The following is a 24,710-nucleotide window of genomic DNA, read 5'->3' on the forward strand; positions in this document are numbered from 1 at the left end:
AGTTTTCTACTTGCCTGCTGCAACCCCCTGTCCTGCACAGACACTGCAGCAACTGCACTTTCACTTTTTCTCATAGGAAAAGTGACGCACAATTAAACCGTAAGAGACGCCTAAGAGTTGTGCAGTCGCACTGGTGACGTTCGCAGTGGGTATAGATGTGTCGCTTGATGCAAAGCTGACCTGCTTCAACCTGCAGCCCTGCAAGCGGCTGCTGCGACAGAATACTTGCAGCTCAATGCACACACAGCAAGGAGGCAGTGTAGAGAGTGAGTGAGTGAGTGAGTGAGTGAGTGAGTGAGTGAGTGAGTGAGTAGTCCGGCCGGTCAGGGCGCTGTGGTGGGGGTGTTTGGTCAGGTTTAACTGGCAAGGCAGGTCTCATAGAGAGAGAGAGAGAGAGAGAGAGAGAGAGAGAGAGAGAGAGAGAGAGAGAGAGTAGGAGGAGGGAGAGGCTATATGTTGAGGGCAGGGGAGGGCGAGGATTCATGCTGTGTTAGCATCTCCTCAGCAACTCCATCAATACTGTGTACAGCTGAGCACCTGGCACGACTCCCCTCTGCTGCATTTGCAGCCTCGGCAGAGAGAACAACTCCCACAGCCGGCCGGCCGGCCCGATCACTCTGCTGCTGCTGCTGCTGCTGCTGCTGCTGCTGCTGCTGCTGCTGCTGCTGCTGCTGCTGCTGGAAAAGGGGGGTTGGAGGGGTGGCAGACTACACTTGCACACACACACACACACACACCCATGCACACGCATTTTGCACACACACTCTCGCCGGAGCCTGTACTGCATCAGGAGACATTAGAGGAGAGCGGAGGAGGGCAGAGAGGGACGCACAGACTGGGAATATTCCAGCGGACCGAGTCAAGCCCAGCTCAGGAGACTCGCCGCTAACATGATCCCACTCTCAGCCGGCAGAGCCGAGGACCACCGAGTCTAACGGGATCTCAGCAACGCAACCTGCTCCCTGCACTCTGGTAAATTGCTTTCTTCACCTTCTTCTTCTTCTTCTTCTTCTTCTTCTTCTTCTTCTTCTTCTTCTTCTTCTTCTTCTTCCCCAATTGTATTGTGTTTATGGGATGCTCTGTGTGGTTAAGTGGTTGTCAACCTGGGAGTTTGGAGGAAGGGGGGGGGGCACCTGTATGGAAGTTGTTTCAGACCAGAAGTGTTTTACAGATGCTTTATTTTAGTAACTTACATTTTGGGGATTTCACACTGTAGCGTTCCTCGCTTTTTAATATGCTACATCATCAGTGTGTACGTGTGTGTGCGTGTGTACTTGCTGGGTTAATAGGAGAATTGTTACATTGTAGCAGCTCCTCCGGGGGGGTGGGGGGGGGGGATGTTCACCTCCTGTTAGAATGGCAAATCCAGTGTTCCATGACATCATGGAGAAGCACTGGAAAATGGCCTGAAGTTGGCTGAAGCATTGACTGTTTACCACTGGACTCCAGGGATGAATACTAGTCACACAGGTGTATTGAAAGGTATAGGAGGTGATTTGAGGCTCTTTCACCATTGATTACAAGAGTCAGTGGGAATAGGGATCCTTCTGCTCCGAAATATCTCAACCCCAGAAGATTTGAAGGTTGTTGTGGTCAATCTTCTGTTGCCTGTAAAAGCGCAAATTGTGGCCAGACTTTGTACATGTACATTTTTTTGTTCTTTGGACAATGGCTCTCAGTGACAACAAACAAAGTCATCCACTCACCAAATCACTGAAGCTTACATGGCTGTTTGGCAACTTTCCTAATTTAGTCCAAAGTGTTGTTCACCTTCACGATTGCTCCGCAAGACAACCATACCTGGTCAACACTGACGTAAAAATACTTGCAGAAGTGTGGACCCTGACTGTGGCAGTTCCACCCCACTTTTCAACCACTGAAGGAAGAGTTTCACCCACTTGTCCTTCAAGTGATTGCTTCCATAAGCTCAATTCAAACAACACAGATAACGACGAGCGAGCGTCCAGAGGCGGACAGCCAGATTAGAGGAGAGGCCAATCGCATTTGTCTTGTTGTCCGTCCCGCCAATGGAACGTGCGAACCCGGCACAGAGGTGTGGCCGCATATTAGGAGAGCAGTTCCAATTGTTGTGAGTCAATTATCATCTGAGGATCAGAGAGCCCTAATCTTTAACTACTGGCTAACACACCTGCTGGGCAGGGGCTTGAATTTAACAGAGACCTGCTTGGATGCTTGGAGAAACAGCACCTTAATGCATTTATGTGTATATATAGAGCACCAGCTAGGATCTGTATGTTGCTAATTCTCCCCTGCAGCATTCCAGTAACAGTTTGCAAGGAACTGACAGCTTGTTTGCAGGCAGGATTATAAGCAGTGCTTGGGGACAGGCCCTGCAGTGGGAGAGCGGGATCTGAGTCATATGTTGTGAGGACCAAATCTGCTTAACCTACTTTGGTTTTGCGCAAAATATCTCGGGCTCGCTGTTACTCCAGCATTGCACTCTTATCTGCGATCCAATTTGCGGTTCATCAAAATTTCAGTAGCGGCGCATTATTAACGGGGCACAATATGAGAGAGGAGTGTCGGCCGGGACTCGGCCTCTCTCTTCAGGAAATTGATCCGGTGTGGTGTGGTGCGGTGCGCTCCGCGTTTCAACTTAATGCAGGAGATTGCAGATGTTTCACTCTGACAAATAGTCTGAGGATAATAAAGGGGTGGCTGGATATTAGAGCCAAATATGAAATGATCAATGCAGAAGTCCGTTCTACATTTCCCCAAGTCACAGCTTGTTTAGTTTCAGAATTGTGCTTTTGCTGTACTTAGTAAGTAAAAATACCCACGTCAGTGAAATCACAATTCCCTTTTGTAATCCTTTTGAATACGAGCAATTGGACAGATTATGAAACTGCATCTTATAGCACTGTTATATAATACTGATACTAAATTCAATCTTTTAACATATCTATAGATAAATAACTACAACTGTGTCACTACTTATCCAACTTTTACTTTCTTACTTTTACATACCGTCAATAGCCAAACTGACTAGTTATAAAACAATTCATTCTCAACTGCAGAATTGCTGGCAGACAACAGGAAAGCCATGTATTTTTCTCATTTGTTCTCAGAGACCCTTTTCTTTTGTCTTTCTTTTGGTCTTTCCTTCTTTCTTTCTTTTGGAAACGTCTTTCCCTTTCAGCACTGCACACTTTTGCGCCCTGAAGTTCAAGGACATTGAGATGTGCTCAGAATATCAAGCAGGACCCTCACTTGTACCTCAAAAGGACAATTTGTGTCGTGGTCAGAGTCTTAGAATCACGGCTGCAAGTCAGTGGGCGACTGTCTCTACTGTATGTTGTGTGCAAGTATCCATGCATGTATGTGTGTGCGCGTGTGAGTGTGCGCGTGCGTGCGTCCGCGCTCGTGTGTGTGTGTGTGTGTGTGTGTGTGAGAAATACCAGAGCTGGCAGAATTGTGAGGGGAAACGTGGCAACAAAAAAACAAGGGGGGATTTTGAAACTCAAGGGGCCCCTGCTTCCCTTTAAAGCGCAGTGTGACGAGAAAGTTAATAGGTGTTGGAGCGCTGTTAATATTTAACGTTTTTCATGCAATATGCATGAACAAAGGTAACAGCGTGTGTGGAAATGTTCCTAATTAGCACAATTGTTTCCCTTTTACAAGCACTGGCGGACCTTTATGGTCACACAAAGGCCTGAAATAACCCTGTTGAGCACCTTCCATCACTGGTTCAGATGGTGCAGAGCAACAACTTGCTCTGACGAATACCAAAAAAATCTGTTCAGTGACACTGCCTGTGGATAAAAAGCAAGGGGAAAAAATTCTATCTATCTATCACTGATGATGTCACTTGCTCCTTGGGCTCAGATCATGTGGAGGGGCTAACACGTGCCATGGCTAGCCTGGACCTGGAAGTTCGAACACACCCGGTTCTGTGTTTCCTGCCAGACAAGAAGTCCGGCCCGTAGATCTGACCTCCCCTCCCTTTACCTCCCTTTACCTCCCTCTCCCCCCCTCCCTCCCACTCTCCCTGCTCGCCCCTTCACCCTGGGCCCACCATGGGAGGATGCTTCTCCAAACCCAAGCCAGGTAAACACGTTTCTTCTCTGACAAAACCTTGTTTCTGGCCGTGATATTTTTTGCAATATCGTGGAGTCTAATCGAACACACACACACACACACACACACACACACACACACACACACACACACACACACACACACACACACACACACACACACATACACACATATAAATATACAATTATATTGATACACACGAGTATATATGTTTATATACATATATACATATAAATACATATATACATACACATATATGTATACAGTATACATATACATGTATATATATAAATATGGAATGTTCAAATTGCTTTAAGACAAACACTTGCTGCAGTTCAGTTTGAATCTTCTTTGGAACAAGAAACAGTCTCCAAATCCTGTTTTACATGTGCACCCACACCAGCCGATTCTTTTCAATGTACCAATTTACTTTCACGTGGGAGGCATTTTAATGCTCTCTGTGGTGTCTTTGTCAAGAGAATTTCATACTAATAGTCAGACATGCAAACAATGAACACCCCGTGTGTCTATTTTTGAAATGCAAATGTACCTGCATCGTCGTCACAGCCATTATGCATCAATCTGGTCCTTATCGTGCCATTACACAGGACGTAAACTGATGAATTTGTCTTTATAGAAACAACGGAGAAGTGCAGCTGTCCACAAAGAAAGTCAAACAATAATTTGTCTGATGATTTATTAAAGTGAGCGATCAGTCTGAGAAAATGGAGGTTTATGTGCAAAATGTCAAGTTTGTCGAGAAAGGTAAAATACTAAATGATGCAGCAGTGGACTAAAGATGCTTCAGTCATATTTTTGATACACTGGTAATGGTGCGAAGAGTAAATATTGACATGTTTTTCTGAAAGCAGATATCTAGTATTGGCGGTAAGGCTTTGGAGAAAGTGATTCTAGCCAGCTTTTGCTGCAACGTTTTGACACTAAATGAACCATGGCTCCAGCAAAACAGCAGCAAAAAGGTCCTGTGACACGTGACAAAATGTCCCATGACCTTGTCTGAAACAATTACTTTGATTGGAAAAGATTGGCTGGGGAATTTCAAGCATCTTACTAAAGTCCACAATGTGAATAAACATTACTTTACTGAATGGTCTTTCATCACAAAAGGGAGGCTTGTAAACATACGAAATCCAGAAGCTACTCAAATCAGACTCAGCAGCCGAAGTACCCTGTTCCCACCCACAACTACCTGACATCCTTGTTTATGTGCCACCCAGTGACGCAATCAAAACAAATTACAACCGGATCTTAGGGCTGAGCACCAGAAGCATCAGCGACGGCCAAGCAGCCAGAGATTCTCTTGCTGTGGAAAGCTTTCTCTTTCTGTTCGCCCCTCAATGCACTCAACGTGATGATTTTCCATTGATTTTAATTAAGACTCACGCAGCGGGAGAAAATTCCAGCCAGATTACTGAGTAAGAACCGGAAGATCAGCACATTTTTCCAGCCGAACAGATACACAGGCTGCCAAAGAGAAAAAGGGACTTACACAACATTTCTTAAAGTTGGGTGTTTAAAACGCAACAAAGAGCGTGGTGAGTTTGTCAAGAAAGCCTCAATAATTAATTAAGCATATAAAATAGGCTTTCATTCTCTATGTGTGTATGTGTGTGTGCATATATGTAAGTATATCTGCATAGTAAGGTTACCCAGTCAGAGGTGAGAGATTTATTATACACTCAATGGCAACATATGGAGCTGTCCGTCTTATTTAAAATGAATTTTCCATATCATGTCACGTGCTAATCTGCTGTGACTGGCATTGCGCTGCATAGGGAGTTAACACCACTTTGATTTCTTAGGTCCTGCTGTTTTGGAGACACGAAGGTCAAAAAAAATATTCACAATTGACACAAACTTTTGTCGGAACCACATTGCTGCAAAGCTAAGCGGAGGAGCAAAGCTTAACCAGGCTGCATTTAAACCGTTGTTGGACTTGTTGCTTCCCGCTCGGTTTAAGCTGCGATGTTTAGATGGTGTTATGACGTGATGTGAGACTCATTGTTTCCCTGCTTGAAAGATACGAATGAGCAGGGAGAGATAATATAGAATAGTAAGAGGCAGGTCAGAATAATGCTACATATTAGGAATGCGAATTATCGATTAATTAATGAATCGTTGACCATGGCCTTAGCGATCAATGAACAATTAATCGATAAGCAGCGATGTCTCACCAGACCGTGCATTAGGTAACCAGTACTGGCAAGTTACATCTATTAAAGAGAGTTCTATCCCTGACACATCTTCACTTTGCTGTGTTGTTGTTGTGTTGCAGTTGAAGTAAAAGTGGAACTGTCACTGCTGGACAAAGAAAAAGAGATGGATGGACTGTCGCCCAACGGCAAAGCCAGCCCCTTCGCCGACTGCAGACCCAACGGAGCCCTGGGTCACGGCTCTGACGACGACTCCACCCATCTGCCCCTCTACCACAAGTCCCGAGACTACGTGGAGGCCTCCGTCTGTCACGTCAAAGATCTGGAAAATGGACAGTAAGATCGTCACATGTTCGATTTTAATAAATGCACTGACTCACACGCACTGTCTTTTGAATGTTGTGAAAAACAGCTAGAAAAATGAGAAGAACCTCCCTGGATGGATGGAGCTATGAAGAGCATTGGAAATTGTGTATGTGTGTTTGACAGGATGCGAGAGGTTGACCTGGGAAGTGGCCGAGCCTTGCTGATCAAACAGCACGGCGAATTCTCAGCCATGGGCCACAAGTGTCCGCACTATGGAGCACCGCTGGTCAAAGGTGAGCAACATATCCTACTGTGACTTTTGTAACATGTTTCAAAAGACTTTGTTGAAAATGTTCCTCTCTTCCAGGTGTACTGTCAAAGGGACACGTGCGCTGTCCGTGGCACGGAGCTTGTTTCAACATTGCGACCGGAGACATCGAGGACTTCCCGGGCCTGGACAGCCTGCCCACCTTCCAGGTGACAATCAACTCCTCGCCACCAGCCCCCACCGAGCCGTCTTCCAGCACATTCCCCTCCCTTATCCATTCTCTGAGTGCCTTCAAAAAGTGTACACATGGCTCATGTCTGTTTGCTCCAGGTCAGAGTTGAGAAGGACAGAGTGATCATTCGCGCAAACAAGCAGGTAAATCCAACGAGAATGTGGAGGATTTACGCAGGAGTTAACTGGTAAACTGGTGAATCCTTGACCCTCAAACACAAACCCCCCCCAAAAAAATCCCTCAACAACTTCCAGGCTCTTCAGTCACAGAAAAGGTCAAAGCCCATGACCCGATGCTCAGCCGTCATTAACTCCAGTACAGGGTTCAGCCATGTTCTCATCATTGGATCAGGTCAGTTTGATCTTTATCTTATTTTATGCCTTTTATTTTTTCAAATCGTGATGAACTTTGTTTAGACGGACAGGACTTCTGCCTCCTCTGAACGTTCCTCACCACCTTCTCTGGTGTTGGATGACAGGTCCTGCAGGTCTGGTGTGTGCCGAGACTCTGAGACAAGAAGGCTTCACTGACCGCATTGTCATCTGCACCATGGACAAACACCCTCCGTACGACAGGCCTAAACTGAGTAAGGTTTGTACACAGACCGTGACCTCCTGAAGCTTTTGAGCAGAAACTGTCGGGGGAATATCTGCGCAACAGTGCAAAATAAATAAATAAATAAATGAATAATACAGAATCACGTTGGCTTGTATAGTTGCTTTTGGAAAGGTTGTGTCCCGATATCAGTCAGCTGCTAATGTGGTAACTTTTTGGCCCTCCAGTCCTTAGAGAGCACAGCTGAGCAGCTAAGGTTGCGCTCCGTGGACTTCTTACAGGACCACGACATCGAACTGTTTACAGAGAGAGAGGTGAGTGTGGGAGGGTTCACTGACAAGTCAGTGAAGTCATCAGGTGTCAGCTGTTGCCGTTCTGCCAGGGGACATGACTGTGTTTGGGACATTCTCTATTGGACGCTGTTTCCCCCCGTGTGTCACAAAATAAAATCTTGTATTTTTAGAATGAAATCTTTCTCCCTGGCGATAGACCTGCTCTGTTCCAGAGCTGGTCTTCGCTGACCTCAGTCCCTGATTATATTTCATAAAATACAAGTCTTTGTGGTCTGTGGCCTTCACCTGCGTGACACTTGCGCGTGCCCTTCAGGCTGTGGCTGTGGACGTGAAAACACGGTCTGTGACCTTCGAGGACGGCTTGAGGATGGAGTACAGGAAGCTGTTCATCGCCACAGGAAGCAAGTAAGGACAAATTTGGGTCACGTGGAATCATGAAAGTGCTGAGATGATGATGATGATGATGAATTTGTTTACATTAAATTGCGTCCATTTCCTGTGTGTAAGACCCAAACCGATGAACTACAAAGGCATGGAGGTCAAGAATGTTTTTCACCTGCAGACGCCTGGCGATGCCAACAGCATAGCCAAGCTGGCCAACAACAAGAATGCTGTCATTGTGGGAACGTCATTTGTCGGTGAGAAAAAGACATTGCAAATATATGTCTGCAATCCGCAGTCAGGAACAAAGTCTTTGAACGCCGCATTGCATTTGTGATATTGTGCATTAAGAATCACTTTCAAAGACTCTCCAAGGGCAATTTCTAATAGTACAGTAGTCACCCACAACCAACAGGCTCCTTTCTGCATGGGCACTGTCCCATGTTGCAGGAAGACATTGGCCTTGATAGCAACACAACCAGGGCAAGCACAATAATTCTTTTTTGTCGTTCTTGCGAACAACAAATATCAATATCAATCCGTCCATATCCGTCGATACCCGCTTATTCCTCAGTGAAGGGTCACGCGGGTCTGCTGGAGCCTCTCCCAGCTGTCATCGGGTGAAGGCGGGGTGACACCCAGGACAAGTTGCTCGTTCATTGCAGGGCCAAATAGAGACAAATAACCATTCGCACTCACAAATACACCTACGGACAATTTAGAGTTTCTTCTTTTCCCTCAGGGATGGAGGTGGCCGCTGCTCTGACCGATAAGGCTCACTCAGTCTCTGTCGTGGGCTTGGAGTCAGTCCCTTTTAAGAAAGCTCTCGGGGAGAAAGTGGGCAAAGCCATAATGAAGGTAGGCATTCCCAGCCAGGAGGCCAATCAGCCTCACTTGTTGCATGAGGGTAAAATCCTTCATCGTGACATGCAAGACCCACGCCAGTTGTTACGAAGACTTCACGTCTGCTCCGCTTTTTTCTTCTTTTTTTTTTTTCAATTTGCTTTCCTTTGCAGCTTTTTGAGGCAAACAGAGTGAAGTTCTACATGATGAACGAGGTGTCGGAGATGATTGGTCATCATGGACAGGTATTCTGAAAGTGAGAGCAACAGCATGACATGACGTTCAGCAGCACAACCCCCCCCACCCAGCCGTTAGCACTGTCAATGCGGAAGGCTAGTAAGGAACCAGCGGGAGTTTAAACCGCATTAGACGCAGTTTGGAGGATGTCATTTCCAAAGCCCTGCCCACTTTCAGTGAGAAACGTGAATTAGTTTATGAGCGCTCTGTGTCTTTGTACACATGATGATGCCTCATCTGAGGAGGGCATCTGTGTAAGGCTGTTGTGAGGAATAAACTTGTAGTAACTCTTGATTCGTAATTGTCTTACTGTAGTTAATAAATATAAAGTGTTTTTAAAAACTATTTTGTTAAAAACGTGTTCATCTTGTTTCACAGCTGAAGGAAGTTGTGCTGAAGAGTGGCAAAGTCCTGCGGGCAGACGTGTGCGTCATCGGAGCAGGTGACGTTGATCCTCTCTTGATTCTTTCACTCCCACTGGACGGAATTCTATTGGACTTCTGGCGCCGGGATGAGCGATGACTTGTCCTTGAAGCAGGTATTTAAGTTGTTGCACGCCTCTCCTGCAGGAAGCGTTCCCGCAACAGGCTTCCTGAAGCAGAGTGGCATCCACATGGACTCAAGAGGCTTCATCACTGTCAACAAGGTGGCTGAGAATGTCTGTGAGGTTAATTAAAAAATATTAAAGAAAAGAGAAAAAAAGAATGGGCGACACGGTGGCACAGTGGTTCGCACTGTGGTATCATGGCATTGGTCCAACTTCCCAATAGTCCCACCTCCCATTAGTCAGAAAAACTACGCAGTGGTCCGACCTCCCCTAACCCTTACTGTAACCCTGACCCTTACTGTAACCCCAACTCTAACCATAACCCGAACCCTAACCCTAACACTAACCGTGACCCTACCCATGACCCTACCCATGACCCTACCCATGACCCTACCCGTAACCCTACCCATGACCCTACCCATGACCCTACCTGTAACCCTACCCGTAACCCTAACCATAAAACCCAAACCTAACTGTAACCCTAACCCTAACCCTAATCGTTACCGTAACCCTAATGGGAGGTCGGACCAATGACCCTCGCACTGTATCCTCAAATCAAGAAGGTTGCGGGTTCGATCCCAGGCCTGAGGCCTTTCTGTGGAGAGTTTGCATGTTCTCACTGAGTCAGCGTGGCTTCTCCCCAGGTTCTCCGCCTTCTTCCCCTAGTCCAAAAACATCCATGTGAGGTCAACACTAAATTGTCCATAGGTGTATGTGAGTGTGAATGATTGTGGCCCTGCGATGAAGTGGCGACTTGTCTAGGGTGTCACCCTGCCCTCACCCTATGACAGCTGGGAGAGGCTTCAGCAGAAATCCGTGACTCTGAGCTCAGGAATATGCAGGTACCGAAAATGGATGGAAACAAAAAAAAGATTCCTTTATCTTCCTGCAGATGATGCTGACTAACACTGATGGGGTGTTTGCTGGCGGCGATGTGGTGGTTTTCCCTTTTCCGCCGCGAAATAACAAGAAGGTGAACATCCCTCACTGGCAAATGGCTCATGTCCACGGTGAGTGTCGTATGGTATATGTATTGTATATATCATAACGGATTTTTTTTTTAAAATGTGTATCTTACCCAAACCACAGGAAGGGTGGCAGCTCTCGGCATGATGGGCAGAGCCACCGATTTCAAAACAGTGCCTTACTTCTGGTCAGCCATGTTTGGAAAGACCATTCGCTATGCAGGTAATGTAGCTTCAGACAGTCCGGCGATGTTTGAGTAAGAACATTTGAGTATTTCCAAATGTAGTGCACTGCCATCTAGCTGTGAGGCAACATGTCGAGGTCAAGGCTTTGAGTGGACCGACTGAATACACGTCTCTTCAATTTCAAAGGCTATGGTGATGGATTTGATGATGTCATCATACAAGGGGATCTAGATGAACTCAGATTTGTGGCATTTTACACCAGGTAATTATCATTATTTTGCTCTCTCTCTCTCTCTCTCTCTCTCTCTCTCTCTCTCTCTCCCTCTTCTCTTTTACAAAAGTCTTAAATAGAAAAAATAAATCTGAAATTGACTGTTAGATCTTGGACGTGTCTGTTTTTAACGGTTGCGTTCCCCACTTGTTCTCATGCCGTCTATCTGCAGGAGTGAGGAGGTGGTTGCTGTTGCCAGCATGAACTATGATCCTATTGTGTCCCGAGTAGCAGAGGTCTTAGGATCCGGAAAGACGATTAAGAAACGAGATGTGGAGTAAGTCTCCCTGCCCTGACTTAACTCTGGCCTCTGGGATACAATAGCTGTTATGTTCCTTCGCTCCCGCAGGTTTCACACTCAAGAAAAACATGACAAACGTAATTATCTCAGTGACAGAAAAGGCTCACGGAGCACCATCTGACCGCCATCACATGCAAAGAGTCACACGAGGCAAACTGGCCGGCTCATTAGCCTTCACAGCGCAGCCAGCAGTTGTCACGTGTTTATTGTGCCAAGTGAATGTTGCGACACATTACCTTTTTGAATAATCCATTCATCATCATTATTACACATAATGCATCAAAGACGTGAATTATTTTCTCTTTCTGGTTGACGCTAGTGTTACTCATGTCTCGTGTCTTTCGTTTTCTAACGATGCAAACTCAAACTGTGAAGGATGTTAGCACGGCTTGGCAAGTACGAAGCAAGATCACTTCTTTTCTATTTTCTATTTCACTCGACCCGTATCAGGAGCACATCGGTACTTAGTTGGTGTCTAATGTTATGATCTGGTGTTTGCAGGACCGGAGACATTTCTTGGTTGATCGACAAAGGTTCTCAGTGACTTCACGTCTGATGATGTCAGGAGGAACACCCTAAATCCACCTTGATATGGACTCTCATGGTGCAGCTACACTGGCCTGGACACACACACACACACACACACACACACACACACACGCATTCACACAGAGACTGAGCAGAACATGGCTGGACACAGAGCTTCTGTGGATGCCAGTGGAACCTGGTTTCAGTACTGAGGGACACTTTTACGGGACAAAATAGTTTATGTTTTTTAGCACAACCAACAGTGTGTCGGCAATGTGCAACGTCCCACAATGATGCAATACTGAATCACCCTGTGTGCTGCTGGAGGAAGCCACATCCTGTCAGGGCCACAAAACAGGCTTTGGCGTTTTGTACAAACGGCATTGAATAAAGGTGTGTATAATCTTGGATGCACTGTAACAAATGTTTAATTTGAAATGAATTTTTGTAAGTTTTAAACAACGTATACATATATATGTATACAGAATATATATGTGTTAGATTTGCATGGAGTTTAAAGCATTAAGGTCCTAAACCGTTTTGTTTTTTTTCTCTCGTTTGGATGGACTCGACTGCAAAATGAAAAAGTGCATCAGCACTTGCAGCAGAGCCCGAAATGCAGCTTTAACAAAGAGAATATAAAGGAAGATGCAGCTTGTGTTTGTAACAAATGACGATTTTCAAGAGTACCACATACCTCTTTGTGTTTGCTCTGCTGGTCTATAGCACAAATAAACCCTATTCACCTGGAAGATAATATATTTTTTAATGTCACTATCACTACTAAAGACAACGCAGCAGCTTGAGGATATCTTTGATTTTGTGCTCCCCCAATATCTGTTACTAACTCAGGGAACTGAGCTCCGTGGCCTGGCCTATTCTGTAACTTATTATTATTCTATTACTATTCTGTTATTTGCCCCTTTTTAGCCATCTTACACTGTAGCTTTATTGATTTAGCTGTTACTCTGGTTCCCCAAGTGAAATCAGGTCGTTCGAAACGTTAGCTTGAACCCCGTGTGTCAGGTGTACACAGTTTCCAAGGGCATTGTTTTTGTGGAGGAGGAACCTGAAATGGATTTTTTGTAACTAAAGCATTAAAAAAATAAAGGTTTTCCAACACTCACTGTGTTGCACAATGTTTTACCCCTGTGCCGTGGTGCGTGTATTTTGTAATCAAACATTGAAGCAGGAGACAGACAACAAAGTAGAAGTAGCTAGAAAATGTTTATGGGTTCTGATGATGAGAGAGAGAAACGGAAATTTCACTGATTGAAAGAAGATTTTTCAAGACAGGTCAGCCAAGCCTCTTTTTTAAACAACAAAAATGGAAAGACAAAGACGAGATGAATCCGTATAGGAGACAAACGGTTGACAAATCACATTTTCCCTCCTGAAGAGGACATTCCCTGACACAAACACAGAGACAAATGGCCAAAACTTGTTCATAGTAATTTTACAAGCCCTTTGAGTTTTTCTACAGATTAAAAAAAAATAATCCATAAAAGACAAGCAAATCTAAAAAAAAAAAACAAACCCACACATATTTAATGGCAGCATAGAGAACTGGTTCTAAAGGTTTCAGTGCTTATCGACAACCAGGAGTTTCACATTAGTGCCGTGACGTCACTGCCTAACACTTTGAATATATTGTAGAAGAAAAAGCTTAAAAAACGTACGTCTTGACCGACGTTTCTATAAATAATTTGATGTGACAATGAACGGGACAAATCACCCAATACAGTACACATGAAGGACAAACTGACTCTTTGGAGGGACACACTGCTGGTGGAAGAGTACCTGAAGAACTGAGCCTAATGCCTGAGTAGAATCACACAAACAAACAAAATAGCCGAGTAATAAGCGAGACCTCTGGAGAAGAACTTTCTTTAAATAAAGGAAGGAACCACAACAGCGTGCAAGAAGGTCCGTTTGTAAACAGAATTTTCTGGAGTTTGTTCATGAAAAATCACGCCATGAATTTTCTTTTCACAACACATTCACAATTATGGCTCATTTCTGTGCTGACTAGGAAAGGCACATTCTGAAAAATTCACATAAAATCTCGTTTGATTTGAAATTCTGGCAGTGGTGCGCTGCCTCGGGGTCTCCGGGAGGCGGAACCTGAAGAGTTTGTTGTGCAGTCAGCAAGGCGGACGCATCCCCACCAACCAAACAAATCGTAGCCGAGTCCGTTTTTCACAGGAAGGGAAGAAAATGCCTTCGGGTCAGAGGTCATATTCTGCTGCACACTGCTCGAGGTACCATTGATAAAGTTTGGCCTGGAGAGTGAAAGCAACAGTGTGAGTTAAAAGTGCATACAATGACATTTAATCCCAACAAAGGAGCTGCAGGTTACAGGACTCAAATCGGTGGCGGCTGGCCAATCGAGGTAAAAATGAAAAGCACAAGGTGTCCGATACGCCTTGTGCTTTTCATTTTTACTTTCATTTTTTTGATAAACAATAATCAATTATATGTGTACATTTGAAACAACACATCATATATAAAAAGCAATAGAATCAATGAAAAAATAATTTAAAAAAAAAATCAATAAATAGCTCCCTATGTGTTACTGCTGAGCCTCTGGGGCGACTTGTGCAGCACGCCGGCCAATCAGAAGCAAGAGATTCACACATAGCAACAGATAATTTAAGAATGAATCCAACCAGCGACTTCGAATCTGATGCCTGAAGGGCGATGAAGATGTGTGGAGGCTAGGCAGGGCTAGGCTAGGCTAGGCTACGTGGTGACATTAGCAGTGATGGACTCAATTCACCTAACCCTAACCCTAACCCTAACCCTTATACAGCGTTTCATCAGCACCCGTCGAACAACACGGCCAAGCCGCTAGATTGCCTCACAACATTGCCATGCTGCTAGACGAAGCACAGGCTTTTTCTTGACATGCTAATTTAAAAAATATGTACGTCTGTTCACACTATTAACTCATTGGTTCCAGTGCTTCTGTCTTTACATACTTAAGACGCTTTAAGACACTACATACAATAACATAAAATTATCATTTCAAGTTTGTTGTATCCATTCGTCTTTACACTTTACTATGGTGGTGTGCGATTTTCTTTGCCTGCTTGCGCCTGATGCACAATTTTGCACTGTCAGCTCTGTCTCTCTGCCACAAGACAGCACTGCTATACTAGTCCACCATGTCTGTATGTGTAAACCTAATTATTAGTTTCTTGTTTCCAATATGCTTTAAGATATTAATACTAGCATTAGATTATTACTGTTTCACACAGCACTGGTATGTGGCTATTTAGATTCAATTGCGTTGGGATGGTTACTAAAACTGACTTTAGGCACATCAGTCACCTTGAATATTTCTCAGCAGCCGCCACGGCAAACAACATATTTATAGTGCATCAAAAAGGAAAAAAAAATCTCACCTTCTTTGTTTTGACAACTTCCTGGATGTACTCGCTGTACTCGCTCATCACCTTTTTCTCCTTTTTGGTCAGAGTCTTATTACCTCGTCTGAAAGTAGAGGAGACAGTCGTTTACTCAGCACCACTTCCTCCGGGTGTTCATTTGTTACAAGGTTTGCGCACAGGTTTGTGCCAAAAACACACGTCCTCCCGCTGCTGTTTGAACACGTTCACTGTGTGACCGGTTGCAATGTTTTGCACGTGTGTGCTGTTTACTCTATTACCGGTTGCACGTACCTCGCAAAATGTTTCGACAGGAACAGCAGCAGGTAGCATAGGCCTCCGAAAATGATCACAAACATAACCTGGCCGTCTTCGGGTATGCAGTCCCAGAGATACATCACGATGCCCTGTGAAGTCAAGCCAGCATGAGCCTCGGTGGACACCAAAGAGGAGGGAGTGAATTCATCGCTGGAGCTGGAAGAGCTCGAGTTGGATGGAATCCCCACGGCATCATTCTCTGGCAGGTACACTAGTTTTCCATATGGTCCAGTCACTCTGACAGTGGGAATTTGTCAAACAGTTTGGCCGTTTTTGTTCATGCATTTTTTTTTTCACGTCATAGGCTATATGTCGTAAAAATATACTGCGTATACAGATTCATATATGTTTCCTTTATTCCTATGTCAACTATTTAATAGGTGTCATTTGGCAAATAATGCACTAATGGTTTAGAAAACCTTGCTTATCCCTGTCCCTGCACAATATGACTGTCTTTTGCACATCTGCTTTGGTTGCTTGTTGTACATAGATTGATCTGAGTGTAACAACTTTGTAACAAATTTTTAACAACCGTATAGTTTATTTTTTGTATTGTTTTGTGCTGCAACAGTGTAGTTTCCCAAATTGGGATCAGTAAAGTACATCTATCTATCTATCTATCTATCTATCTATCTATCTATCTATCTATCCATCCATCCACTTGTTGAGCTCACCCACCCACCCAACCTCTTTCACCACCAGCCGCCTGCTGGGAACTAAACTTTTCCTCCTCGCACTCACCGTCAGAACGGAGACGAAGTGCGACGGCCCGTCGCCCATCAGCTCGCCCAGCTGCTCTTTGGAGAAGGTGTTGGCGACGAGGCTGAGGATGAGGAGGGTGGGTAGGAAGAAGCCCAGGGCTCCGCACAGGAAGGAGTGAAAGCGGATGCTCTTGTTGTGAGTCACCGAGTCCCTGCGTGCAAAAAACGGACGACATCTGGCCTCAATATCAGCAGCTCCTGGAGGAGGCAATATCCTGCGACACGCTCGGCGGCCGCGGCAGCAGCGGCGGCAGCAGCAGCAGCAGCAGCAGCAGCGGCGGCAGCAGCAGCTACTGCGCCGCACCCTGCCAGACCAATATAAGAGTGTTAACCTGTCCGCCTCGAGCTTCCCGCTGATGGTGGAGCAAATGGTGTCGCAGTCCTTCTCCAGCTGATCCAACGTCTTCTGCACCGCCTGGTTGATGGTCTTCTCGATGGTCTGGCACACGGCGTCGATCTGGTTCACACAGCGGCATGTCTGGGCGGAGACACAAGGGTCGTGAAACGGACAGGGACGCGCAAAGTTTGCAGCTCGACCGGTGAACGGGAGGCCTGGAAAGGGACGGCCGGCAGCGACTCCTCGGGGTCTGCTGACTGGCAGCCGCACGTGTTGTAGCAGGAAGCAGGGCCGGCGCTGCCGCTGACTCAGCGATTGTAAATCGAAGGGTTGGGGAGGGATGCACGCATTGTAGATCACAAGATGGCGCAGCAATAAGTCAGCAATCACGTGGCTGTGGGTGTCAGAGGGGCTGTGGTTTAGAACCCTTGAGCCCCTCTTGGCGCATGCACACACACACACACACACACACACACGTGCACACACACGCACACACACACACGCACACACACGCACACACACGCACACACACACTCTCTCATTGGCATCACACCGCACGGTGTATTTGTCCGCTTTACGCAATCAAGAGGCGACCTGGTGAGAATAATTTACATTCGAGACTAATCGATATCATCTTGGCCCTGTGGACGACTGCGGCGAGCTCTAAATCCATACTGAAGATGAGGCAGAGGATGAAGATGGATTATTTAGGGGGACAAACAGATCAAACACACTGGTCCAATCAGGTAGGGGGAGGGAGAGGGAGAGAGAGAGAGAGAGAGAGAGAGGGAGCTCTCATAGTCTGTTTACACAGGCAGCTACATATATACATATATATATATATATATATATATATATATATATATATATATATATACACATACACACTCATTATATATTATTATTATTATTATTATTATTATTATTATTAGTATTATTATTATCATTATTATTACATATATAAATTTCTGTTTCAGTCTAGTCATACAGTCCAAAAATCTTTCTTCTGATTCTATCATTTTAAATGAAGCTATGTTGGACGTCGGGTCTGAAGGACTTCCTCTGGACATCGAAGCGGCTTCTTTTCAGAAAATTGAGATTCACGGTGCTGTTGCCACTCCAGCGTCACTGAACACACACTGTTTCATCATTGCGCACCACTTTACTGTCCGTTCTCCATGACTGAGCACTTTCTGGGCCAGAATCTTTCTCCGCAAAGCAGCTGCCTCTAAGGTGTCTAATATTGCAAAGTCTCCAATAGGTGGAGCAACGTGGCTCTCAGCGGCCACTTTACAGCGGTCATCACATGGGGACGAAGACATTGCAAGCGCTCTAACCTTCTGCGGGTTGGGGATGTAAATTGTCGGCATCTCAAAGCCACATTTGTTGAGACCTGGACGGCGACACAGCTCCTGGACGATCTGCATCATCACCCTCTGCACGTGAAATCAACGCAGCGTCATTACAATCATTCACCTTGACAAATCCGACCTCCAGAGGGACAAACGCCAAGCGCACTCGCCTGCCGGTCCGTTTCGTTCCCGGCCTCGTCCGCCTTGCTGAGGTAGAAAAACAGCTTGTCGGCGCACTTCTGGCTCAGCTTCTCCACGATGTTGAGCGTGCGCTTGCACAGGGCCTGGCCCATCGGGTCGAAGAACACAAACACCAGGTCCGCCTGCTCTCCTGCGCGAGACAGCAGCCGGCCGTTGGGTGCGGCGCCGCGCCTTCAAAGGGGACGGCCCCCAAATGCGTAACATACCTAACCAAGTGATGGCGCTGTTCACGTCAAAGGGGTAGACCATGTCCCCGTCCACCAGACCCGGAGTGTCCACAAAGGTCACCAGACTGAACTTCTTCTGCTTGGAGGTGGAGATCTCGGCGCACAGGTAGTCCATGGCGCCTGGGGAAACCAAGACACAGTGTGTGTAAAGGCGCTTTTTTACAAGAAAAAACATCTTTTTTTTTTTTTATCAGCGGCTGTGTCTTCTGCTGCCGACCTGAAAAAGATGCACGTCAACTCCGACCATAAACGACCAGAAAATCAATTTCGAGCGAAGGAGTTGCTGCTCATCTCTCTCACAGACTTTGCATTGCACCCGGGTGGAGAAACATTTGATGGGGATTCCAAACACCCCACCCCACCCCACCCCCTCCCATCGTCCCTTCTGCAGAGCGGACTCGCTGCCATGGTTACACACAACAGTTCTTCAACTGGCAGCTTTAGCATTGATGGTGGGACATAAAGCTAGCCAGTGAAGAACGACTGTGAGGCAACGACGCTGAAGCACTAAGAACAACGTCACTATTTAGACCAACCACCACCACCACGACAGCACACTGGCTGGACACACACACACACGCACACACACACACACACACACACACACACACACACACACACACACACAGGGGGACCCGGGATGACAATGACGCTGTTTCATAGGAGGTGGCAGGTGCTGACGGTCAACACAAATCACATCCTTGTGCTGCTGCTGCGCCGAGCAGCGTCGCCGCTCCTATAGCACATTAGCATTCTCCCATGTTTCTCCTGCGAGTCGCCATTAACGTATCTGCGCACGACCCGGGCGGACTCCCACAGTCTTCAAGTCAATGCTGCACCAAAGGAGGCAGGACATTAAAATTTCATACTATGTCATCACTGCACCTGTTATAAAAAAAAAAAAAAGAAAACACGCGTATAGCGACGGCGAATGTCCAATTTTTAAAACGAGCAAATGAAAGAGATTGAATTCCTTCTGTTTGAGTTTTAGAGAAGAAAAGTCCGCTCAGTGTTGAGACGAGCGGAAGGAATGAAACAAGTTGTTCAAGTGGCTGTGACTCAGAAGGCTGGGGATGCTGTACGCGCTGGGTAAAGGTCAGAGGGTGCAATAACGCTGCATTGAACCCAAGGACCTAAGAAAGAACTTGTGGGACGAGTCGGGTCGGAACCAGATGCAGAGCGAAGTCACGGCGAGGAAAACCAAACCAGAACAACCGACCAGAAGGACAAATCCACACGCAGCTCGAATAAATCACCGCTTCACCCTCCTCTCTGCAACTTTACATCGACGCGGGGAAGAGGTGTCACCGGGCACAAACCGAGCCAGAACCAGACCAGAACCCGGCGGCTCCTCCCCACGTTGGGACATATGCTGCCTCTGTCTTTTCCCTCTGATGAGTCATCCCACATCGATAGCCGCCACAAGGTAAACAAAAAAAAAGCTGAGTCCCGGCGTATCGCTGGAGGTGAAGAAAGGACGCTGCACGTCTCCCGGACGGTGGCTCTGCTCCGCCGGCCTGCTGCAGGCTCCGTCCAGCCGGCCGCTCACAGAAATGTCCTGACCGACTCCCTCGCTGCACTGCCGTCGACGGGGCGTGTGACTCACACGCCACATCGTGAGCGTTCCGGTCCGCACCCACTGAACCCTCACTCTGCACACGCTCCGCTGTCAACGCAGCACACATGCATCACTCCTCTAGCCCTACCTCCCTCCCTCCCTTCATCCCTCCCCCCCTCCCTCCCTTCATCCCTCCGTCCCCTCCCCTCCCCTCCCCTCCCTCCTTACTTCCACCACGCTGATGCTTCCACTCAGACAGCCAGCCAGCCAGCCAGCCAGCCAGCCAGGCGGGGGCACACCCAGACATCCTGCAGGAGCACCTCCACATCCGGAAGCTTCAGACGGCTGCTGACGCACAGCGGGAGCCACTAATTTCACCCTTTTCATTTTCTTTTTTTTTTTCTAAAATCAAAAACCCCAAAGTGTCGCAGCGAGGGGACAAAAAACAGCGGCGGCGACGTAACAGGAGTCCTAATACGTCAGAAATGTGACTCAGCGTTGAGTCATCAAGTGAAGCACCTCAGACACATCACCAGAAATGTAAATGGCAGATGGGAACAAGAGTGGTGAAAAACATGCAATGATAAATTCCAGGAGGAAATGCTCAACACTCTCAAGAGAGCAGTTTCCCCCCTGGTTCTTCCTGCTGTTTTCACCTTCAAGATGTAAGAATTGGGAAAGAAATCACAAAAACATTCTGCTCTGCAAACACTGCACTCAGCATCACAATTGAAACATCCCTTTGAGATGTCACAAAGGGCACTGTTACCTCACACGTGGCCCTGGTTAGGTGTGAGGTGGTTGCTCTGCCTTTTTGAGGCTACTTTGCCTCCACTTTTGTTTTGTTTTGTTTTTCTTTACAAACATGTGAAAGCCATAACAAAGCATTGGTTTTAGCAGGAAGCTAAACGTGAGGAGGGTGGTAACACTGCAGAAGCCTGTCGAGGTAACTACAACTGAATAGGCTGTTTTCTGGAGCTTCAGAAAGTTTTTTTTAGCCAGTTAGTAGCGCAAGATGGCTTAAAAATCAATTGCGCCCTTTCTAAATGTGCGCTGCATTGTAAATCCTTTATAAATGTATCTGTTAAATTACGCATGCAAATGTTTACAAATAATGTACTTCTCTACAGGCAAGTTCCAGAGAGAGGAATGTATGTTTTTTGTGCATCCGCAGTAAATATGTAAAACTGTGCACTTCTCACACAGTCATCAACTACCGAGGCTAAAACCAGGAAAAGAGACTCACCTTTGAACTCAAGAATGGGCCGAAAGTGGGGGTAGAGATGCAGCGTAGCGTTGCCCTGTGAGACAGTGAGAAGGAGACACTGTGTGAAACAACCCGAAGAGAGAAAAATACAACACAGCCCAGTGTTGCACCAGCGGCGCTGCTACAGCTCTCTGTGCTCTCCCTAAGCCTTTCCTGTGCACAGGAGATAATCCTTCCGCTCCGCAGTCCTGCGCCGCAAATATATTATTCATCTCCATCAGCCTTATCACAGCAGGACGGGACTGGAGCGACACAGAGGAAGGTAAAGAGGGAGGAAAAAGATGCAGGTGTCTCCCAGGGCGTTTCATACGCAGCATAGAGCGCCTGCATCTTTACAACGATGCCACACTGCAGCGGCACACAGAATGACAAGTCAGTGGTGGGGGGCAGGACTTCAGTGCAGATTGACAGACGATGCATCACATCCATCATTGGGTGTGTTGTGGCTTCATTTCCAATACCACAGAAACCTCAGCAACATAATTTTATAAGCTAACACGAGGAGGACAAGAAAAAAAAAAATTGCATAACGAGCATCGCAAAGAACCTCGGCAGTCTCCGGCCGTTCTCACCGTAAGCGATTCCCTTTTACGTCCACTCGTGATGAACGTGAAGCCCTGCGTTTCGATGGCGACGCCGGTTTTCTGTATGTGCTCTTCGGCATACCTGCAAAGGAAGCGAGAGGCTCCGAAATCAACCGCGGGCGAATGAAGGAGAAGGCGTGGCACCGTCTCTGTGCGTGCGTGAAGCATGAAGGCATCTGCACGCTAAAGTCAGATCATGATCTTGAACAGCATGGACTGTCCAGAATTATTCACCAGCACTGCAGTGGGAGTGGCTGCACTCATTTTCAACAGCATAAAGACATATTTATTTATTTAACATAGTCCTGAAGAAACCATTTAACTGCCATGTAAAATAGGACAAGCAACTACTTCTCTTCGCTGTTAGTCTTTAAACAAACACACATTCAAATAAACATTTCCTCGCAAGTAAAAAGCACTTTTGTCAATTGCCGTGTGACACTTGTTACCAAGGTGTCACTTATGAATAAAGAAACATTAGGTAGCAAGTGGCCTGGCACGATAATTGCTATATAACTCAAATGTATTTTTTTTTTTTTTTTAAACAGCGCAATTTATTCAACCATTAAAGGATGAATTACCAGTTGATGAAGGAGCTCTTTCCGGCAGAGTGGTTACCCATTATCATCACAACAATCTTTTTCCTGGGAGGAAGGAGCCGGACACCCAGTGTGTCTGCAATCTTGACCAGGCCTGAAACAAAGGACGTGATCAAGTCATAAAGTCAAATCATCATGCTCCCATAATAACAGTTATATGACACAGTAATAGAAGTATAAAAATAGAGGTATTAGTTTTTGCCATCGGTGCAATGTTGTCATGGTTTTGAACAGCAGGACTGGACAAAGACAACACAGCTGATTTATAAATTCAATTTTCTATTTTAGTTTCATATGTTCAACTCTGACACACAACGTTTTACATTGTAGTTAATTGCTAATAGAAGTGTTTTACGCTACACGTGTTGCTATACAGGATAATTCTGCTGGTGCAAAGTGCAAAGTCTCGAGAGAACCTGAAACTCTGAAACCTGAAACTGGAGAGTTAGAGCTTAGTGGTAAAGTGATCAACTAAGCAAATGATCTGAATGAAAGCAAATGAATGTAACTGCTCTCCACCTATCAATCATTAATCACAAACTCGCCGTTTAGTTATTACAAGCTACTTTTGGTTCATATTTAAAACTATCAACAGTCCTATCAATTTAAAAACACGTGTGTTGGAATAGACTTTTAATGCTTTAAGGAACCTGATAACAGACATATCATAGACAGTTGAGAGTCGTGCAACCGAATGCGTTGTTCGTATTTTATTCACGTATTTCAACCAAAGCGTAACACTGCTGGGCTGAAGCGGATCGGTCGCGCTCAGCAGCAGTGACAGATATGGCAGATATGGGCGCTGCCATGCGCAGCTATGCGAGAAGCCGCCGAAGACTTCAATGTCATGTGTGTGCTACACTGGCAGCCACGCCACGAAGACCCTAACCACTTTCACACCACAAACCACAGCCATTTTGTGTTTAAATATAGCAATAAGTCCGGCTCAAGTCCGACCAAACCCCAAAGTTAGTTACATAACGGGGCATAGTTGTGTACCGGCTGGTTTTCGTCCGGTCGTAGTTAAGCTGAAACATTTTTTTTTTTTTGTTTGTTTTTGTTTAAATCCAGGTAAATAGTTATTATTTACCATTCTCGCTGTCCACGTAAAGACTGTGGCATTCTTTTAGAATCCTCTCACTCGGTGTGGTGATGGCAGACTCCAAAGGGTTGGCCACAGACCGGGTCTTCCTGCTCGACATTATGAGCGAACGCCACCAGCCGCCGCCGCCAGAGTCTGTTGTTTCCCAGTTCGCCCGGGGAAGACTTTCAGTGCTGCACACTGGTGCTTACTGTACGTTCTTGATTTGGGATGGACGAAGCGCCCTCTTGCGGGGAGTTGCCAACATGACAGAAGCGACATTCCTACCTATATTATTTACCGATATCAACCACATCATAAATTTGTTCTAAAAAGGATACATTTCTTGAAATACTCTTTTGAATGCATTAGATTTGATGTTTATCTGATGGAGATCATCGGATATGTTAATACATACCGTTCATGTTCGTATAAAATTCCACAAATGGCTTCTAAATGATAATAAAAATCTGACTTATTGGCAATTAGCCAGTCTTTTCTTTTGAAAAAACAAAAAAACAAAAAACAAAACCGGTGTGGTCAGCCATTAACATGGTGATATTTGTGTTATTGGTGCCTTTGGTTTTGACTGTGTGAAGGTTCCAGCCATTCTTGCTGTGAGGCGGCAGCGATAACCACTGCGCCACCGTGTCGCCTGTGTGAAGGTTGTTTTTTCTTTTTTCTTTTCAGTTGTTATCCAGCCAGTTTGCTGTTCATCACATGGTTGCTCTTTAACTGTTCACCTTTGAGGGCCCAACACATCACATGCTGCGTTGCATGCATGCCTTCTAAGAAATGAAAGTGAACGCCATGTTTAAAAAGAAAAACATGAAAAGAAAGAAAACTATTTTTGTCACATCAACCCTCGTGGACCCTGAGATTCTCTTGGA

The 24,710-nt window shown here is 45.9% G+C and overlaps 2 protein-coding genes across 3 annotated transcripts; one reads left to right on the forward strand and one right to left on the reverse strand.

Annotated features, from left to right (window-relative positions):
- Window positions 1–256: 256 nt before the first annotated feature.
- aifm3 (AIF family member 3) lies at window positions 257–12,619 on the forward strand. Of its 2 annotated transcripts, XM_076019558.1 has the most exons (21): window positions 257–972; window positions 3,847–4,068; window positions 6,356–6,569; window positions 6,723–6,832; window positions 6,907–7,016; window positions 7,138–7,182; window positions 7,294–7,390; window positions 7,518–7,630; window positions 7,822–7,908; window positions 8,201–8,292; window positions 8,395–8,525; window positions 9,011–9,126; window positions 9,285–9,356; window positions 9,727–9,790; window positions 9,918–9,994; window positions 10,788–10,905; window positions 10,985–11,083; window positions 11,233–11,308; window positions 11,490–11,594; window positions 11,994–12,014; window positions 12,120–12,619. In XM_076019558.1, the coding sequence occupies exons 2-21, from the start codon at window positions 4,038–4,040 to the stop codon at window positions 12,160–12,162; spliced, it is 1,821 nt and encodes a 606-aa protein (XP_075875673.1). In that variant the 5' UTR covers window positions 257–972; window positions 3,847–4,037; the 3' UTR covers window positions 12,163–12,619. The 2 variants fall into 2 exon arrangements, with proteins under 2 accessions (XP_075875673.1, XP_075875674.1); XM_076019559.1 differs by lacking the exon at window positions 11,994–12,014 and having other exon boundaries at window positions 259–972.
- Window positions 12,620–13,354: 735 nt separating this feature from the next.
- On the reverse strand, window positions 13,355–24,016 carry LOC142884100 (uncharacterized). The gene is made up of 12 exons (XM_076019560.1): window positions 23,830–24,016; window positions 22,722–22,833; window positions 22,129–22,222; window positions 21,536–21,590; window positions 18,711–18,851; window positions 18,474–18,634; window positions 18,289–18,387; window positions 16,947–17,092; window positions 16,595–16,766; window positions 15,830–15,942; window positions 15,554–15,641; window positions 13,355–14,428 (listed from the first exon to the last, which is right to left on the reverse strand). The coding sequence occupies exons 1-12, from the start codon at window positions 23,939–23,941 to the stop codon at window positions 14,375–14,377; spliced, it is 1,347 nt and encodes a 448-aa protein (XP_075875675.1). The 5' UTR covers window positions 23,942–24,016; the 3' UTR covers window positions 13,355–14,374.
- Between the last annotated feature and the right edge of the window lie 694 nt (window positions 24,017–24,710).

Source organism: Nelusetta ayraudi, unplaced genomic scaffold, assembly GCF_046127955.1.
Source record: "Nelusetta ayraudi isolate G7.1 ecotype Tasmania unplaced genomic scaffold, CSIRO-AGI_Nayr_v1 ptg000010l, whole genome shotgun sequence".
NCBI classification, from domain to species: Eukaryota; Metazoa; Chordata; class Actinopteri; order Tetraodontiformes; family Monacanthidae; genus Nelusetta; species Nelusetta ayraudi.

What these genes read in the sequence shown, in the direction of transcription:
- LOC142884100 (XM_076019560.1), bottom strand. Translation starts at nt 23,941, where the DNA reads ATGTCGAGCAGGAAGACCCGGTCTGTGGCCAACCCTTTGGAGTCTGCC. An exon ending in AAGAGCTCCTTCATCAACTG is followed by an intron (nt 22,223 to 22,721) that starts GTAATTCATCCT and finishes CTTCCTTTGCAG; the next exon opens with GTATGCCGAAGAGCACATAC. An exon ending in CAGCGCCATCACTTGGTTAG is followed by an intron (nt 18,635 to 18,710) that starts GTATGTTACGCA and finishes TGTCTCGCGCAG; the next exon opens with GAGAGCAGGCGGACCTGGTG.
- aifm3 (XM_076019558.1), top strand. Translation starts at nt 4,038, where the DNA reads ATGGGAGGATGCTTCTCCAAACCCAAGCCAG. An exon ending in ACAGCCTGCCCACCTTCCAG is followed by an intron (nt 7,017 to 7,137) that starts GTGACAATCAAC and finishes TGTTTGCTCCAG; the next exon opens with GTCAGAGTTGAGAAGGACAG. An exon ending in TTCATCGCCACAGGAAGCAA is followed by an intron (nt 8,293 to 8,394) that starts GTAAGGACAAAT and finishes CCTGTGTGTAAG; the next exon opens with ACCCAAACCGATGAACTACA.